This window comes from Ruditapes philippinarum, unplaced genomic scaffold, assembly GCF_026571515.1.
Source record: "Ruditapes philippinarum isolate M1 unplaced genomic scaffold, ASM2657151v2 ctg3196_1_1_1_1, whole genome shotgun sequence".
Taxonomy (NCBI): domain Eukaryota; kingdom Metazoa; phylum Mollusca; class Bivalvia; order Venerida; family Veneridae; genus Ruditapes; species Ruditapes philippinarum.
Window position 1 is genome coordinate 1 of NW_026854803.1, and position 20,738 is coordinate 20,738.

The window sequence follows — 20,738 nt, forward strand, 5'->3', positions numbered from 1 at the left end:
CTTAAATTTGTATTTATAAGTAAGTTTCCAGAATTAAAAATTGTTAAATGTTTCCATGATGATATAATATTTTTCCTCACCAGAAGTGTGGCCTATCTCTGTCTGATTATCTAAATGAACAACTGATATAAATCATTTTTCAATCAAGTTTGGTATGCCCCAATACATTGCCTTTGCAACACTTTTGTCACTTTATGTTGACGCAATACGATGTCTTTAAAGTTGTTTAAAGACGGTTCAGAAGTTAACAAAGATTTTTCTTCCAAGTATTCAAGTGTTAAAAAACTTTGGAGTTTAAAACGTTTTTAAAAGAAACATATGTTTAGATTAGTTTTTTAAAATTACCAGTTTTTGACTTAAGGAGCCTAAAAAAAAAAAGAAATTATGTTGGTCATACTTGGAGGACCCTTTAGTCTTTTGGGACTGTGCCAGTGTGAAAGAAATAACCCTTTAATCCAAATTTGCCTGCTTTTAAAGCCATTAATTACATTTATTTATTTAGATTAGGAAAATTGGTTTTAACGATACTAGATTTTTTAGTAAGAACTTACCATTGAAAATACCGCATGCTATAATTCAGCCTAATTTGAAGCCGAAATTAATCAAAATATACTGGTCGTTGATAACGTTCAGAATTTATAAAAAAATCGTTCTGCCCCCCAACCAAATTTGACGTTGAACGCCCATAAATAATGAGATTGTCGTAAAACCCAGAAATTAAAAAGCAACGCATTCGTTGCTTGATTTACGTGCAAACAAAGCAAACAAAATCAAAACAGTTTAGTATGTCATTATTGTAATAAGTTTCCAATTCCCTTGGAAGCGACTCTCACTTTCTCTCCCTCTTCCACTCACATTCCAAAACCTCGGCTATAACGGGTGGTTTTATCATTTAGAAAGTCTGCTAAAATTCATACATTGTGATTTTTGTTTGATTTAAAGCGCCATAATTGTCCATCCAAGGGTTTATATAGTTTAAGTGAACAGGTTGAACATCAAAAATAAGTTTAACAAACTACTACTGCTACTTTAACTGTTTGATCAATTTTTTTTCAAGGCAAAACGGTAGACCCTGACTTCCAATGCAGACCCTCTAATAATGACTCTATGGTAAAACAATATAACAGATATACATAAGGAATATCAGCCAGTGTTATGATTGTAACGCTATTACAAACACGTCAGACGCGTGTGTTAAAATCATCAAGCCCCATGTAAAATGGTTTTGGGAGTATGAAACGCTCCGGTTGATCAATCGTTTGTAACTGAGGTAAAAATCATTTTGTAAATATAGCAATTGATGGAAAATATATGAAATCATGTCAGTAGATTATTGTCAGATGCTTTAATAATAAAATGATTAATAAATTATGCGAGATCAATGAAAAATGGAAATGGAAACCACATATCTGTCATAAGTGTATTTCACAATGTATAAATGTAATTTGTATCTAGTCCACCTTCTTGGTAAGCTTGTGTGGAGCCTGTATTGTAGAAGCGAGAGGTTGGGGAAGTGAATTCATTTCTCATACTTTTATATAAAAAATGTCAATTGTCGGACCTGTTCAAAACTATCTCCAATTTTTTTGAGCCAGAAAACAGAACCATACCCTGTTGTATCTAAGCCCATGAATCCAGCCATCATGTTATCAATAACATAAATAAGGTTTATTTTAAGCGTCAATAAGGATATTTATTACAAGGAAAGAGATACAGTTTGTGTGTTTGTAATTTACAGTGGAACTTCGTTTGTGGAGAATGCCCAGAGCCTCGCGGAAAACTGACACAGGTGCCCTGTATCTCTATCGGCATGATGATCGGGAACTTTCATATTTCCAACTTTTTTCGGGTACCCTTATTATCTTTTGTATAAATAAAAAATTTTATCCAACTAGCTTTACGGGAAAGTCGGTTAGTTCTATTTATAATGCACGGAGGGCCCCACCTGGGGTTCTAAACCTCTTCCACTTTAAGTTGGAAATTGCCCCATATCACCTCTAACTTGTTGGTGCAACGTTAAAATTTCAAAACCAAAATTATAATCGTGCCTAACACAATTATGTTATCCCTTGCTAATTCTTATATACCTGCCTACCATACATTCTGTCAGTTTTAATTCCTGGGCAACACAAATTTTGCCATCGTTTACTTTTGTTTATATCGTTTTCCTTGAAATGCTCAGATTTTATCAAAACTATTTATTGAGGGATATATTTAATGTAAAAAACTTATTCTGTTCATAAACATTTGCAATATGATTTCAAGTAAATGGCTCTAAGCATGTCTTCCACCAGTCCGTAATATATTCACAATAAAAACAAAGGTGCACTTAGTGTTCTCTAATTTACTTATTTTACTTATTTTATTTTAACTTATTTACAAATCTTAGCAAATAGGGCGGGCATCATGAAAAACAAACCAACATATGACTGAAGATGAGTAAAGATGTAATATTGTTAAACTATAAACAAACATATTCACAGATCGCTTTGAAGAAAAACTATTATGGGTTATTGGGTCACGTGGACAGTTTTTGGGATTTCTTCTTGCAACCAGCATTTAGTGGGAACTATGTTGTCTTTGTGATTTTTGCGCTTCTTGGCGGGATTCTGTCAACAGGTAAAACACTTAATGTGCATTGCTTATACCTTTACCTGCTGGTACAAAAGTGATTAGCATTCGCCAACATTTCCGTGAAGTCCGACAGGACTCTATACTTTTTGTGGCTCAAGTTATTTAGTTTGAAAATCCCTTAACATTCAAATTGCTTCCAACCGGTTTTATGGTAGCATACGTAAGTATGATCATATCTTTCATAGCATCAAAGGCAGGAATTAAATTACAAATTTACTTTAATTAGAACAGTGATTATCACAATAACATCACCATTTCAAGTCCAATTATTTCATGTAAAGAAGTAATTACATTTACATTCCACCTTCATGAATTAACAGTTTCTAATCAAATAAATCAGTCAATAATGTGTTCTCGTATTTCTACATTACAGGGTCTTCTAGCTGGTACAACGCTTTCTTTAAAAACTCTCCAAGCAGAAGATCCGTCATTACTGTGAAGTTTTAGCCCCTACTATGTTGGACTTCTTCGATTTGTTTAATGTCTCCAATAGCCTACGCTCTTCGCAATTTTCCATGGAAATATCTTCAAATCACCTATGCTATGTGTAGCGCCTGGTCCATATTCCAGTGGTGGTTTGTATTTCGTTATTCTTTACTTGTTTTTGCAATCTGAATAAAGTTCAGTTTTTCTTGCATAAATGCCTCATGTGTAGCGTTAATTGGAAGCTGGTTTTAATCTGATTGACTGTTTTCGGAAATATTCTTGGCTTACGTATCGAGGAACAATCACATTTATTGACTTCTGTGAAAATATGATGTTTTAATGTTAAAAAGTTCAATTATTTCTGACATGTAGGCAAATGGCAAACACCGCTTCAGCTTAACGCTATCTGATGACAGTGTATGGTTTTTGATAAAGAAGCGGGCACATCTGTAACGGTGTATTCTGCATAACCGAGGTCCACCTTGGCTATTACGTTGGTTTCTCAAAACGAAAACGAAAATCAGGGAAATGAAAACGAAAGTGATTATCGAACCATAAATTAAATCTGTATTATGTTTGAAATATATGCATGCACAGTATCTAAACAAGTCGACTTTCTGTTATCGCAAGAAAAGTTCAGGTTAAATTACATAGGCTCACAGGTCGAAATGGACACGTGCTTGTAATCGCAGGACAGGGTACACGTTGAAATGTATAGGCTCGCAAGTTAGGAGACAGTGATTTCGTTTATGCAATGTAATGGGCAGACATATTATAAAAGTTAGTTGATATATACACGATTAGCTTTTAAATATTTATAGAAACTAGTACATATTTGTTGATGGTCTTCATTGTCCTTTCATAGCTTTCTATTGAGCCAATATTCCATTTTGACTGATGTCAGGTTTACGGACGAGTCATGCGCTGCTGGTCATTAGCAAATGGTCAGATTGGTAGGGCAAAGGAAATTATCAAAAATTGCCTGTAAATGGAATGCGGAAAGACTATACAGAAGTAATGGAGAAGATTGGATGGGGGAGGCCTCCTTGATGCTGATAGTAAACTGGTGTGATTATCACTGACTATATACAGTGAAAAAGAACAAACAGCACTTGGACCTTTGACCGCAGATATTGTATGAACATAATATCGCTGATAATCATCAAACTGCTTCGAACCAGATTAAAAGTAACGCTCAAGCCTCGCGTGGTCCTCTGGTACGTCAGAATGGTTTTGAACGCTCAGATTCAGAACGGAAGTAGTAGACGAGGTCAGTCAAGATAACGATTTGAAAGTACAAAAATACACAGATTTTTGATATCTTCATGGCATAAACGTATCCCTTGATAGTGTTCAATGTCATGTGGGTATTCATTGGTAAAGTGTTACATGGGGCAAATCAAATTGGCCGATGGGATGGGAGATGATACTACCCCCCCCCCCGCCCTTTTAAAATTATAACAATTACCTTAAAGGGTTTGAACATTTAACTGCCCGTAAGTAGATAAATATTCAAAATTTACCTAGCCTCACCTCGAAAAGCCTTAGAAAATTTACCCTCTCTGCCCTCTGAAATATGCATCACCCTTTGTTAACATTTCGTGAATCGTTTCCCCTACCCTTCCCCTCCCAGCATCGCAAACACTTCTTCCATGTTTTACAAGAATATAAAAATAATATTTTAGCGTCTTTCTACATGGAAAGAGTTTCTTTGTTTGTTTGTTTGTTTGATTAGGTTTTACGTCACACCAACACAGTATATGGCGACGTTTCAGCTTTACTGGTGGAGGAAGACCTAAGGTGCCCTTTCGTGCATTATTTCAGGCACGAACGGGCACCTGAGTAGAACCACCGACGTTCCGAAAGTTAGCTGGATAGCTTTCTCACATGAAACAATCCAAATCCCTTGTCGGGATTCGAACATGATATAAAGTGGAGGCAACATATATACATGTATTGGCACTTACTGTTTACCGTTGACAGATATAAGCCTTTCTGGGTAGTATAATTTAATTTTGTTTTTTATACTTCATTATAATTATGTAATTCATATATTACATAGTTTAAACTGGATTTCTGTTTTACTTTCGATGTGTGTCAAATCATATAATTATCCTATAAGTGCTAGGACAAATGTTATAATTACCAGACACGATCTAAGAAAAAGAGTGCATGCAAAGTTTATAATTTTTTAAAGAAAAAGAAATGTATATGGAATATTTTTTTATTCTGAACGAGTTTTAATAAATTAATGTAAATGTGGTTCAGCAATAAATGTCAGTTTAATTTGTTCACATGATTATATTAAATCAAGGTCTACGTGCAGTGTTAATCGTAAAACATCGGGTATTCCCGTATATTTCCGATAAGAGGCCTCGAATACACTGGTTTCTAAGGCAGTGTTCGTTCGCGAGAAAGAAACGTTCTCCTAAAACTTCTGCAAATTTTATCTATGTCTGATTTAGAAGGCAAACTGACTTTTAACAATTTCAAAGTATCACTATTGTTCTTTCTCCCACTGAATAAAAGAAACAATACATTATCACTTTCACCACAAAGGCCGCCATTTTACCATGCATGTAACTGAAAGTAGTTCCAATATATCGCTTTTTATGTCTAAGGCCTACTGCGAAGCCTAATAGCCGTAGAAATCAGATTACGTGCATAATATCTAGTTCATCAACAAAATCCCCAACAATAAAAAGTTACCATTCTATTTCCAGGCGTTGTGCAGTTAATTTTATCAACTGTCCCTTTGCCAAACATCTCAATAGTACTTTTTTACGTGAATAGAGCAGCACCTATACTGCCTTGTACAACACGTTATATATATATTATACATGTGAAACAAGTTTTAGTTAATCTTTTTCAGGATTTGTGACAGTTTTGTGTACTTTGGTTTGTATATGACGTCATCAGATCTCTATGGTGACCGATATCTCAACTTCTTTCTGAGTGCCGCAGTTGAATATTTTTCAGCCTTTATAGAGTACTTGTGTCTAGCCAGGTAAGTCATCAAAATCCTAAGTAGGTATATCATGTTGAATATCATATATTATTATATATTTATTAGGAATTAATCTCGACACAGACGTAGATTTTTCATTTGAGGGGAAGCTATCCAATGATAAGCTTGCAAAATGTCAAGGACCAATTTCGAGGTTTCTAGCCAGGTACATACACACATGTTCCCGTATTAGTAGACGAACTAAGAAAGCTTGAGAAAAGCACTAAGCCAACCAGATTACTGCTTTTTACGCATATATTTCAAAATTTAACAAAACATACTGTGCTGTTTTATATTACAATATTGTTTTGCAGCATATAGTTTGCAACAGACTAAATATATGCTGCTGATACTCTGTTTAGTGTGTACATGGGCAAATCAAGTTTTCCCTACACCACTGAATACTTTAAAAGGGCGTGTCCATCTTTCAATCTGGACAAGAAAATTAGTTATTTTTAAGAAAAGCTTCACAATTAATGCGATAGAAAACGAAATGTGCAGACTATAATCAGAAAGCACGGATATCCGGAGTATTCTTGGCCTCAACTGGTCTCATGGAGGGTAAAATAAGTTTCTAAGTTCCTGATACTAGCCAGTGAAGGGTTGGTAGGAATATATAAACAAGAGAACTTACGATAACAGATGATAATTTCCGAAACATTATTCACTTTTGACGGATATATTTGATCTAATTGCCCTTTGTTCCACTTTACCTTGTTTCAGGATAGGACGTAAATGGACAGCTATCATTGGTCATATCATTGCTGCAGTAGGGTTGGCTGTCGCTACAGGATTAACATATACAGCAGGTAATAGGTAGTTAAGCAAATGAATAGATATAGTATTTTGCATCGCCCTGTTAAGCTCAACTAGTATAGCGTTGGTTTTTGAATAGGGTGACCCGGATGGCACAGGTCACTTTCTTTGTGATTGATCATGAAATCATTCATCGCACGGTATGTACAAAAGTAACGAGCAATTAATAGCGAATATGAAGGCAACTAGTACTGGTAATTAAACTGCTTGAACTGTGCTCTGGTGAATTTGATGTGGCTTGCTATCGTGATCCAAGAATGTGCAAAAACCCATCCAGATATAATTTCATTTGCCTGCATCCAATCTAAAAAAAGTCATTTTTTAATTCCGTGTCTATATTTATTCAGCGCTTTAACCATATTGAGCCGTATTAGCCAAGGAGCAAAACAAACAACAAAAAACATATGGTTCCTCTATATGACAGATGAGTATGTTTTTGGAGAATGTAACTGGCTACCAAAAATAAAATTTTTGAGAGAAATAAAAAAGATACATTGTTTTAGCTTTATGTGCCCTTTAGGCATAATTCATCTGTATAAATATATGTAATAAAACTTGATGTTAGAATAATAGAATTATGATAGTGTGCCATGGACTGAAAACCATAGTAATATATATACGCTCCTATGATTTTTAATCTGTTCTATATAAATGTTAATAGCAAACAGTAAACTCGTACCATTATTCTATTATAGGTGGTAACTCTGGAATGCTTACGGCAGCTACAGCATTTATGTTAATTGGGAAAATGGGAATAACTACTGGGTATAGTTCAATCTATCTCACTACACCAGAGCTTTATCCAACAAACATGAGGTAACAGTTAGACTTATAATACTGGGTTGTTTTTCATAGAAAAGTCCTAACTCTTAGGACCAAATATGAGACAATATTTGTTTCAAAGAAAATGTCATTACTTTTGAATAGCGATGCAGATGAACATTTTTACATTACGGTTTAAACTGCGTGCTATTGTATTTTGTAACTTTCCTCAGGAGAATGAATTAAATAAAAGTCTAAAACTTTTTCTGATTATGAATACACGGGGTATTTATTGAAACGGTCTTAAGTTAGTCTTAAGTTTGTCATAAATCCTAGGACTTATAGGATACACTGAAGACTTTCTATGAAACACAGCCCTTTATTTTAGAAACATCGGTTTTCATAGTATAATCGTGAATTTTTAATAATCTGGTTATATATAGATGGCTCTTGTAAACCTATCAATCTCCTTGTGAATAACACATTTTTCTTCAAAAGGAGGCATTGCGCTGGGTTATAAATTTGCTGTTATGATTTTGACAGTTTATATGACCATAAAAAATCATACTTATCTGTAATGTAACCACCGCCAATCCACTCGAATTATATGACCTTCCAACCTTTTAAAGTGGGTCATATAATTCGAAACTTGTCAAAATATCTTTATAGTGGATGATATAAAAGTTCTAAAGTGGATGTGAAAGGAACCCTTGCCATTGATAGATTCTTACCCTTACAATAGATTTAACCACAACCATTGACATGTGCACTTTTACTAACAAATAGATAATTAGAATTAGACAGGTCAGGGATCGTTTCTTTAGATAATGTGTTTTTGAAACAGTAGATATGTATTGTATCTGCACTTTTACTTTAGCTCGTAACTAGTTTATATGTATATATGTATGTATACATACAAAAAGTTGAAAGGAAGCTAGATCTAATAAAAGAGTTATTGTATGTTAAATGTAGAGCAAATGGGCAGTTAATAACCGCAATTGCTGTTAAACGGTTCCATAATTACTGCGTTTTATAGAATATTTAACACTAAGTTGTTATTAATTGTTTTACATTGCTTATGATTAGTTATATATGTACAAATGTATATGATTATTACAACGAAGATATTTCTAACCAAGACTTAAATGAACACAAAAGAGGGTCAACAAAAATGTTTCAAAAACGTATGGCCCAACCCTTTTGTATATTTGTATAATAATGTTGATATAAAAGAACTAAGTCTCTTTATATATCCAATGAAATAATATTAAACAAAACATGTTTGTAAATTCACAGAATATGTTTGTTAATTATTTGTTTGTCTTTGTATTTTTCCACAGAAATATTGGTCTTGGGGTTTGTTCCTTCATGGAAAAGGTTGGATCTATGATTGCTCCATTCTCCAGGAATGTGGTAAAGTTCTTTTGCACCGTGCAATTTTGTATCCAATAATTACCAATTCTCAGAAAGTTATTGAACTTTCAGCATTATTCGCCACTTTCCGTGTTTTATAGCTATCAATTAAGCTTTCATATAATCATTACCATAACAAAACAATTGTTTAATAATCTAACACTTTAAAAGGAAAAACGGAAAAATACGCAATTTGCTGAAAAACGTATCTAGTGATGAACGTTATGACACATTTAAGACCGAATCGTCTTTAGTAATCAAATATAACGGAATGTAGTGTCAGTCTACTTTAAGTTGCTTTTTCATTATTCTGTTCTAAGTTTGAAATAAAGTATTACCTCCCATTACATAATAATGCACTATTTCTCTTTCAGTCAAGTGAGATAAAATGGCTGCCGCCGTGCGTGTTTGCCGTCATGTCTTTAATCACAGTGATATTATTTGCATTTGTGCCGGAAACCAACGGTGTTGAACTTCCGCAAACAGTAGAAGAACTCAGTGAATGGTATCGCGTGAACAAATTTGAACTACGAGTTGGCAAAAATAGACTGGCAACTAAAGAGGTTGAAAATATTGTAAAAGAATAGAGAAACTCATTGTTGATTTTTAAACAGAGCCTAGAAGTTTTAAGAATTTCAATGAAGCTGCTCTAAAAATGACTTATCTTCAATGAAACGACTGGTGTCAAACTGTATTAGCTATACTGTTTATATAATAGGTCGACTGATTGATTGATTGATTAATTGATTGATTGATAAGATTGATTGAATGATTGATTGATTGATTGATTGATTGATTGATTGATAACTGAATCTTTAAAGGAATGGTGAAACACAATATCCATAAGGAATTGTTTTTTATTTTACTCTTTAATAGTTCTACATCTAACATTTGATAAATCAACAACAGTGAATATAATCTATATCATGCATGTAGCATTATATGAGTAGGCAGGCGGTATGTGAAGCTTGACTGCATGGTTTATTTTGAATGACACCACTAAATAAACATAAATGAGATAAAAAGTGAAACATTATATTGTCATTGGGGGGTAACGGTAAAAAATCACCCAGACATTTATATATATAATTAACAACTACATTTATTTAAAAGTACTTGAATAGAACGAAACAGAAATAAAAATACATGAGCATAAAGTATTTAAAAAATATCTTCCAAACTTTTTTAATCAATGGAGTCAGTGCATTGAAAGAAAATGCCAGTTCAAAAATTCATAATACGTAACAGATCATGGCAAGAGCATTATTCTATGTTCTCAAGCATCTTATTATAATAACCTGATCACTGTTATAGTTTTCATTAGACATGAAAACATTTAGATAGATCATCCAGAGTGACACTAAAATACACTCAAACCTGTAAACAAAGGCCACCTGTAGGAGAGGCTGAATATAACGTAACGTTATCCTGGTTTGTCAACGAATAGTTTGTGTGTACAGGTTGATCTTTATTCGTAGTTTGTCTTTAAGACAGGTTTGACTGCAGTTACAAATTCCAACCATGCATAGTTTAACGATAACTTGTAATACATTAAAAAAGACGTTGGTTATGATTTACAGGAATAAAATGAATGGAAAATTGTTCAGTATTTTGTCTTAAATTATTCATAATTGTTTTAACATTTTTATTGCTGACGGCACAATTGAGTTTTGTGTTCTTTAAGTAATTGTTCTTTAAGAAGTTGTGCCCAAGTATGAAACCTTCAATGTATAAAGACAATCTATTAAGAACTTTTTTTTTAAAAAAAGGGCAATGTTAAAATTTTCGGAAATGTTTTAGAGCTAAATGAACTTGCATTGTCAAAATGTAAAAGATAAAGACATGATACATACTGATAATTTCATCTCACAATGGAATTTCACACTATAATGTACATGAAAGCAAACGTACAATTCATTGTGCATGAAAACCTTGACCCAACTTCTTACACACAGTAAAAACAATAAGTGAAAAATGATTTGGCCCAACTTCTTACACAAAGTAAAAACAATATGTGAGAAGTGATTTGGCCCAACTTCTAACACACAGTAAAAACAATAAGTGAAAAATGATTTGGCCCAATTTCTTACACAAAGTAAAAACAATATGTGAAAAATGATTTGGCCCAACTTCTTACACAAAGTAAAAACAATATGTGAAAAGTGATTTGGCCCAACTTCTTACACAAAGTAAAAACAATATGTGAAAAGTGATTTGGCCCAACTTCTTACACACAGTAAATACAATAAGTGAAAAATGATTTGGCCCAACTTCTTACACAAAGTAAAAACAATATGTGAAAAGTGATTTGGCCCAACTTCTTACACAAAGTAAGAACAATATGTGAAAAGTGATTTAGCCCAACTTCTTACGCACAGTAAAAACAATATGTGAAAAGTGATTTGGCCCAACTTCTTACACACAGTAAATACAATAAGTGAAAAATGATTTGGCCCAACTTCTTACACAAAGTAAAAACAATATGTGAAAAGTGATTTGGCCTAACTTCTTACACAAAGTAAAAACAATAAGTGAAAAATGATTTGGCCGAACTTATTACACACAATCAAAACAATAAGTGAAAAGTATTTTGGCCAAACTTCTTACACACAGTGAAAACAATAAATAAAGGAGGTTGTGACCAAACTTCTTGCAATAGGTAATGATCAGTTGTGTGAATGGAACAAACTAACATTAATGGAAAAAATGCAAGGTAATGACTACTTAAATGTCTTTAGTTGAGCTCAACTCGCTACATTAAATGAAAAATTCAAAGACCAACTTACTATTATTCCGGCTGGTATTTTGATTCGCTTTCAATTTCACGTAAAAGCATTATAATAAAATCAATGACAAATATAACTCATTGTGATCAGCATCTTCCTGACGAAGGGTCGCATTTATTTGACTTAAATTATGTTTAATGCGATCTGCACCTTTGAGGAGGAAGATGAAGAGGGAAAGGGTGCGTGAACCCCTAACACGAAGTGACGGATTGCAAATTAGCCCCTTAGCTTGGCACCAAAAGCCTTTTGCAAGGCTACATTCGTTTCGCATTGTCCAAGGTTACTGTAAATTTAGGTTCTCATTGACCGCCGTTTACAGTTATCTACTTTTGGCTAAAACATTATATATTTGGTTAATACTCCGTGGAAATTGCATGGTTGTAAATCATCACTATGCGTTTAAAAATCAATCCTTAAATGGTACGACTGGTGACATATCCCCGGTCCGTACCAGACAGCGAAAGCTGCATTTAGTGCTTTAACCATCGACGGTTACCCACAGTATATATTCCGTACATACTACATTATCTAGATAATCGTACATATGTACGGAATATATACAGTGGGTAACCGACGATGTGCTTTAACAGGCTGACAGACCCTTATTAAACACAGACTAAAACATACTATGCAACGTGAAGAAAAGTATAGTAAAGTGAAATTGTATATAACTAATATAGAAGCGTATAAACCACAATGTATTTTATGTACAGCTAAAACTACAAGATACAACATATATGTTACCGTTCAGAAAGAATTATTTGAGGAAATACGAGGTTAAAAAATAAAAACCTGTTTAAAACAACCAAGACTACTTGCTAAGCTATCCATTTTACATGGGAAAGAAATATTTACATAAAGACTACTACGTTCATAAAATTTACTAGTACATACATGTAATATACATGTATATATCGCGAGTTAAAGTTTTTTAAAAAAAAAATATTTATGATTAGCAATAGCCATTTACATCCAGTTAAAACATAGGAATTTAAAGTTTTCACACATACAAACATTACAGCAATGTACATCCTAAACATATACTACAAAGATAAACATATATGATACATTATGATACATGAAGTCTTTTATCTATAACATTAAATCAGGTTTGATTGAAAAAGCTAAATATAATTTAACTGTTTATTTGTTTAGTAAATATTTCAACATACCAACACATAAATCAAAATTATCTTCAACTTTTCATAACAATTCAATTCTACTTATGTAACACAGGGGACAATGGAGTATTAGTAAAACATGTTTCTAAACCTCTTTTTATATTAATAATACCAATATTATCACTGTAGCACAGAGTCTTTGACTATATTGGCCAAACGAACAGAATAATATTATCTAATCATTGAAAGGTGATGTCCCTCTTTTTAATATTTCCTATAGTCAACCTATGCGATTTATTCAAAACTACCATTGTCTCTGTTTGCATTAACTCTGTTTATTAAAAGTCTCCTGCCAGGCAATTGTCCAGGCAATTTGTGTAAAAGCTTTTGTCAAATTTATTTAAGAACTTTGTCAAAGCCGCTCCATACCTCTTTGATAATTTATCCTTTTTAAGATTCCGTTAATTCCTACTTGTAGTCTTTGTGGGCCATTTCAAAAACACACACCTTCAGTCGTCATGTTTGCATAATCTGATATTTACACCTATTAAGAGGGATATATTTTTTTAAAAAAAAATGAGCTTTCATTTGCTCATCCTCAGTAGCCTAGACTATTTACTGTACAAGTTAAGTTGTTATATGTAGTACATACGGAATGAGAACCGTGGGTTACGACACGACGATGTAATTTGATTTACTTGCATTAATACATTACAGTTAGGAAACACTAGATATTAAGTGAGTGCAAGTAATAAACATTGCAAATAAACAAAATTGTCATATACTAAAACAATATCATCTGAATGTCATCAGAAAATTGAACAAAAGACCTCATAAATCACAATACCTCAGTCTAGGGCATCGATTCCATAGCTAAATCATAATCATTAATTAACAAGTAAAACAGCAATGGCGATACAGCACAGCCCTGCTTCAAACCATGTTTCAACCAACTGTACAGAAGTTGATGTGTTTTTTTTTACTTTTACAGAACACATACAATTACTGTAAATGCTCTAAATAGCATTGAAAAGTTAATTGATCTATTGACAAATGGCATTCTGTACAACTACGCCGCTTTTCAGTTTGACGAAACATAGCGTAAAGAAAAGGAACTCCTTACTGAATGTACTGAGGGACCCAATGTTTATGAAACGCTAATACATGTTATTATCAGAACGATCTTTTCAAAATCCTACAGATGAAATATTTCGTCATTTTTCCTGTTCAATTTCAGAAATTTTCATCCAGTGAAAAAGCACAAAATATTTCAAAGAATGTGTGCATCAAAAACGTCAAGTCCATTATTTTGAGTTTTATTTTGACAATATCAAATACAGTTGTCACTCCACTCAGGGACGAATAGTCATCAACGCATTTTTCTCTAGTATTGTGTTGACTTTTGATTTTAATCTTGGTCTGAAAACTGTGAGGAGGAACGATTAGGAACCTCATTATGTTTACCATATGTTTTTAAAAGAAAGTATATGTGTACAAATGTCATTCGTATCTCTTTCAACATCAAGCATGACAACGAGAATACCAATGGGTATAATGTACTAAAATACCCGTGCACAGTTGAGCAATACTCTCTATGTACATATTCACAAGCCATGTACACGCATTCATGAACCACGTGCAGTTCTATAAATAGCGCTGATGAAATCCCCTGGCTCTCTATCCAGTTGAGATCCAGCTTTTTAAACAAAGACAATTGCCCATGGCACTTTTGTAGAACATTCGAGATTTTCCTTAGTTGAGATGCCAAGTCTAATATTACAGCAATTATGATAAGCAGTCCGCAGACGATAATCGCCATTGCCGCAGTGCGCGTAAAAATACTGAGAAACTCTTCGTCAACGCTGCAATCAGTGTCACCTTCCATGTCATATCTATAATTGCCCGAAAGGCCCTCACTAGTAGTATGTCTAACCGATGTGGATTCAGAAGATGATTTTAAAAGTTCTGTTTCAAATTCTATGTCCAGGGCGTCTAGAAGAGATTCAGATTTTGTCAGTGTCTGCTTGCTGAGACCAGCAGTTGAAGTTTCGATACTGGCGGAATGTCCGTTGTTAAATGTGGCATAGTTGGTATTAATCAATGTAACAACAGGTCCTGCTATCCATATACTGAAAATAAGCACTATCCAAATTGCAAGTGACCTTTTACCGATCAGGAGACGCGGACTGTAGAAGGAAAAAAGCACGTGAATACCAAGCAACACAACAGACAATCTTGACGTCACAGAAATTGCAACACTGATCTTAATAATTATACAAGTAACATCTTTCATGAAGTACAAAATAATCAAATTTGCAATGTAACTGCATAAAACAGAAATCAAAATCCATGGCCTTGACCAACGCTTTGGATATTTGTACTCCGTTGACCATCTGATTATCAAACATCCGAGTACGAGTGTAATAAGTACGAAAACACAAGAAATTGTGGAGGCAATCAGTGAAACTTCTGTAAAAGCCTTGTTATCCATTTTAATGTATATTATAGCATTAGCTGTTGTATCTAACAAAGCGTTCACAAACTGAATTATACGTGAATAAACCAGTAAATAAATTCGAAAAGGACAAAGGCCACAAAAACTTATAGATTGTTTCTCACCCGGCTTGCGACTTTTGTCTTCAGATATAATTTTACCTTTGTTTGATGCCAACAACTTATAGACAATTTCATTACACAAACTAGACAACATTAAGTCATCATAGAAAATTAAATAAGTACTGGGCATGTGATTCTCCATTTTATTTCAACATTTCAGATAATTGTGCAATTGTACCAATAAATTTAGTGTTTTTCAAAAAACCGTTTTAGATCAAAGCAACTAAAAAACCAATTAATAATGCTTTTGGTAGTAATACATTTGCTTTATGTTAAACAAGATAATAAAGAGTATCTATTTCTCCTTTGTTTAAATAGTAACACTTATGTAATCTTTATATGACCTATCACTACACATTATCATATTATTGTAGGCTAGAAGTAATTGTATATTACATAATGCTGAAATAAATTGTTGTTGTTGTTGTTGTTGTTGTTGTATTTAACTCCACTGAGATCCAAAAGTGTAAAACATTAATACAAAGTCTTACATAGAACAACTGAAGCACATGAAACAAAGCCTGAAAATATGAAAGAAATATTATAAAGATGTTAAATACATGACAGACCCAAATATAGACAGAATTAATTGACGATCCAAGGATATAAGTGTGGTCTAGTTTAAAAAACATGTAGTAATCATTATAACACTATATAAGAAGAGATTTATCAGAAGAAGAATTACACTGTCTTTTTTTTAAATAAAGTCAGTTTAAATGGGTTCAAACATTCAAAATTTTATACCAGTTCGTGTAAAATGTTGAATTGTGCTTAAGCCGCTGATAGGGGGGTGTTAACGGTAGATTGCAATTATCACTGCTGTCTTTGAACATGCTCAATCAAACCGAGCTTGCAATATTTTCATTTTTTCCGTGTTAGGCTTTCTTTAGGAATTCTGTTTTAAGCGATTCTATTGTTTATCATTAACCATTGTATTCTTGAAAATAAAAACACAATAACCAAACTTATTTTCACATATTTCCTCTACACGCTATAATATTATATTCTGTAAAAGTCAATTATATGTTTCCTGCTTTTGCATACAATCACAATTAATGGTAAACGTTCTGGAAAAAATAATCATTTATGTGCTAATTGCAGTTGACATTTATTATATTATCGTGGCGATATTTATAAAATGGCAAACTTTGATCCCGGCGTGTTATATAACATATTAAATATTGTAAATGATTTGTTTTTCTTTCTTAATTATGACATTGTTTTTTCTTTTACATTTCATATCATGCGTTTTCCAGAAATATATAAATACTTTTGCATACAGATCTAAACAATATTCAAAATATTAGGAAACGAAAAGCTGAATATGGATTCCAATTATTGGCTAACTTCAAAGTTCTGGGTGAAAAACGTTCCAGCAAAAACTCTGTCTAAATGTCCGCATATAATTAAACGTTTGGTGTTCCCTATACTTTTCTGCATGGACGAATTAAAAATTAGTTATTGGATTGCATAACTATATACTAAACAAGACCGCTAAATATTTTACAATTTTTTTATGTGATAATTCAGATTAATTTTTTTTATTTGAAGCCTAGTACGTAATTCAATTTATTGGCCCGCCATAGTTATATACATGTATTTTTGCATATTTAATCGTATATTAGTGTGTACATAAATACGCAAAAAGTGTAAGGAAACATAACAGTTCCATCTAGAAACATATCTTGCAGTGTTTCCTAGATATAAAAAATAAATGCTAATAAATGTTTCGAAATAACCTACGCAAGTGCAAGCAGTTTAACCGCGTTCTAGTATCTTTTCAGATATACTTTTTGTTAGGCATAAAGTGACTTAGTTTTTTCACATTTTTGAAGAACTTATATATATAGTGCTCATATTCCTAATTTCCACGTTTCCTGGGGGAAAAACCTTAGATTTTTACTGCAGATTTTGATCAGTCTAATTTGCTGATAAACATGTAGTTTAGACTTGCCCTATCCAAAATGCTTTTAGCTTTTCAGTATTTATCTTTAAAGTTATTTGTTAAGCGTTAAACGTTTCTCTTATGATTTTTACTTCCATTTATTAAAATGATCAAAGTACATGTAAATAGCATAATAATAATAAAAATAATCATAAAAATAAAGTGTGGAATGAACAGAAAAGACCATGTTACAAGTTCCAAGGTGTTCTAAATGTAATTATGTATCTCACGGCGGTTGGGCTTGGGCCGAAGAATCGATAATGAAATTACATTGCATAGCAAGCAATCATACCACAATTTATTTTTGGTCAATATCAAAGACTCCATCATAACTATGTCATGTACATTTTTTGTATTTTGAGAATGAAATCTTCCTTGAGTTACCGAACACCGAATCGATCCACCTAGTATACATAGTGTTAAAAACATTATGAACATGTTTTAATTTACTTTTGGAAGTGTTCGCTAAGAAATCAAACATGGTTAAAATATCAACATATCTGCCAAAAAATAAGCATGATAAAAGTTGGGTGTCATCGATCAAAATGTTGTTCTCAACGATATCTGTCTAAAGATATATATATGTGGTGTCAGCGATGTCATTGTTTCCATATCTGGACAACTTAGAAAGTTAATATCTTTGCGAGATTATAAACTTTGTGTAAAATTGTTAATGGGGCTGTATATGAGTATCTCAGGCATGTTTTATTATTTATTTATGTGAACATTTTTGTCTTTTGTTTTAATTGTCATCTGAGGCAACGGAATCTTTATGTTTAAGACATAGACTATATTATTTCAAGATTGTGCTTTTGAAATTTATTTCAGTATTTATATTTATTTTTTTTTTCTTCCTATAATTATAGAATTTACTTGTTGGCACCCTCGTGTTAAATTGATTGAAATTGTATGCCCATGATCGTCAACATTTCAGTGTTAAAATGAAATCGGCAAGCGATCCGAGGAGAATTTGGATATTGTGTTTTACCGTCATCACATGATTAACCGACATATTGCATGATATCAAATTGCAAACATTATCTCTCTTTTCGCCTAATGAAAATCTTTCCGTATAATTAAACGAGCATAGTTTTTCGGAACACATCGGCGATTATCCTAGTACAAAAATGCACGAAAACTTGCGATTGGCAAACTAGGACAACAATTCGCGCGAAAATGTTGTGATAGGAGAGAAGATGTTGTTTTTTCTAAATTATGATCAGAGTTGATTGTTCATGTACATATAAGGTAGGGCCACTAGTAGGGCACTGTTGTAGTATCTGTAATTAGTGTAATCGATTACGATTTTGTAGCAGTACAAATTATGTAAATATCAAGTCTAAAAGACTGATTACTGCTGATTCGTTTGTCAAAAGATTTGACTTTACCAAAGGTGCTAGTGGCATTGATTTGACCTAAAATGGGTTTAACTGTGTTATTTATGCAATAAAATATCAATATACTAAAAAAAAAAATTAAAAAAAAAACAAATCACTGATAAGATCTATAATATTATAGACAAGGAATGCAACATCCGAGTACGAAAATTATGGGTATGTCCGTTCTGGTTGTCTACATTTTCGCATGGAATCAATTCAATATATGAGCCCTGTCACGACAAAACCAACATAATGGGTTTGCGACCAGCATCTGCGCAGTCTGATCAGGATCCATGCTGTTCGCTATCAGTTTCTCTACTTGTAATAGGGTTTGTAAGCGAACAGCATGGATGCTGATCGGACTGTGTGGATGCCCAGGCTGGTCTGGAGCCATGCTGGTTGCAAACCCATTATGTTGGTTTTGTTGTGATGCGGCTCATATTTTTCTATTAAAAACTGACTATGGACAGATCCTTATTTACACGTAAGTTACCGCAGTAAAGCCCGAAAGTCAGAAATCACCCAGGTCCGAAAGATGAGACTGCCATGACATGTACATTGTAGCCTGGTACTTACGCTTGAAATGCAACAACAAAAATATCAAATGAGTCAAACACACATGCAAACAACTGGATTGTACATACATTTTAATGGTTTTATGCTCAAAGAATTGAACTTAGTCCTGCGTACCTGTATTTTAAGAAAAATTCTACATGTAGACGATATTTTTAGAAGGTAATTCCTACCGGAAGTATTCTCTGGCTTCCATTACACATACATTGACATAGAGTGGAACCAAGCTTGGTTGCGTGAGAACACTTCTGATTTAGGAATTATCTTATACATGTAAAATTTTTATTAAATTAAATTACCAAAATAAACCATCTCTATTAAAGAAAAAATCTGAAAAAAATTTTTTAAAAGTATGGCTTTAACCTTTAATGATTTATTTCCCCTGTATATTTCTCCTTCAGAAAGCCCAATGTTGTTTTGAAAAAACAACACAGAATCAATGTTAATTATGGATTATCATCATATTTGGATAAAACATATTTTTTTGACAAGACCTTTGGTATAGGTTTGACCTGTCCTTGACCATGACCTTTAAATGACCTTGACCATCAAGGTCAAATTATTGAATCTTTTTAAATAATTTAAATGATTATAATTTTGTTCTTGCAGGAGCCATTTTGTGGACTTATGATAAAGACATTCAACATGTACCAGGTTTTCTGAGAAAAAGAATTTCCAAAATTCTTCTCACAAGCCAAATATTCAGGTCTGTGATAAAATTAAAGCTGGAACCAAATACAGAAATACAGAAGAGTAAAGTATCTGTGAATTAGACAATGATGCTAGAGACAATATTTGTAAAAAACCAGGAAACTTGACAGCAAGGCAAAGAAATTGAAGAAAAAGATCAATCAATACATTGGAATCACCGATTTTGTACAAAAACTTTGAATGTACAAGCAAATCAGATGGAACAGATCTAAATAACAATGTTGATACTAAAGATATTACTGACACAATGATGCAAAGAAAGAAGTGATTGACAACATAAGAGGGACTGTTAAAACAGATAACTTAAAGAGCTTTATTTTTAAGGAAAAAAAAAAAAAAAAAAAAAAAAAACAGTAATGCCCAAAAACAGTAATACTTTGGTTACTGACTGTATATGAAAAAGTAGGAAAGAGAAAGTCTGATGATGTAGGTACCGGAACAGGCAAGGTCGTTAAAAGAGATGTTGAAAGACAAGCTGGAAATGAAGAACTTGCGTCAGATGTAAAGCCTCTAGTTTTTGATGGTAATTAATTATGAAATATTGTAATC

The 20,738-nt window shown here is 32.9% G+C and overlaps 2 protein-coding genes across 2 annotated transcripts in view; both read left to right on the forward strand.

The window, feature by feature from the left end:
- Window positions 1-5,937: 5,937 nt before the first annotated feature.
- On the forward strand, window positions 5,938-9,769 carry LOC132741107 (organic cation/carnitine transporter 2-like). The gene is made up of 5 exons (XM_060729201.1): window positions 5,938-6,067; window positions 6,791-6,876; window positions 7,579-7,699; window positions 8,986-9,058; window positions 9,433-9,769. The coding sequence occupies exons 1-5, from the start codon at window positions 5,967-5,969 to the stop codon at window positions 9,643-9,645; spliced, it is 594 nt and encodes a 197-aa protein (XP_060585184.1). The 5' UTR covers window positions 5,938-5,966; the 3' UTR covers window positions 9,646-9,769.
- Window positions 9,770-19,367: 9,598 nt separating this feature from the next.
- Window positions 19,368-20,738, forward strand: part of LOC132741106 (uncharacterized) — a 54,206-nt gene continuing 52,835 nt past the window's right edge. Inside the window, exons 1-3 of the mRNA XM_060729200.1 lie at window positions 19,368-19,389; window positions 20,088-20,231; window positions 20,593-20,712. Of these exons, the coding sequence (XP_060585183.1) occupies window positions 19,368-19,389; window positions 20,088-20,231; window positions 20,593-20,712 (286 nt within the window). The remainder of the gene's footprint in view (window positions 19,390-20,087; window positions 20,232-20,592; window positions 20,713-20,738) is intronic.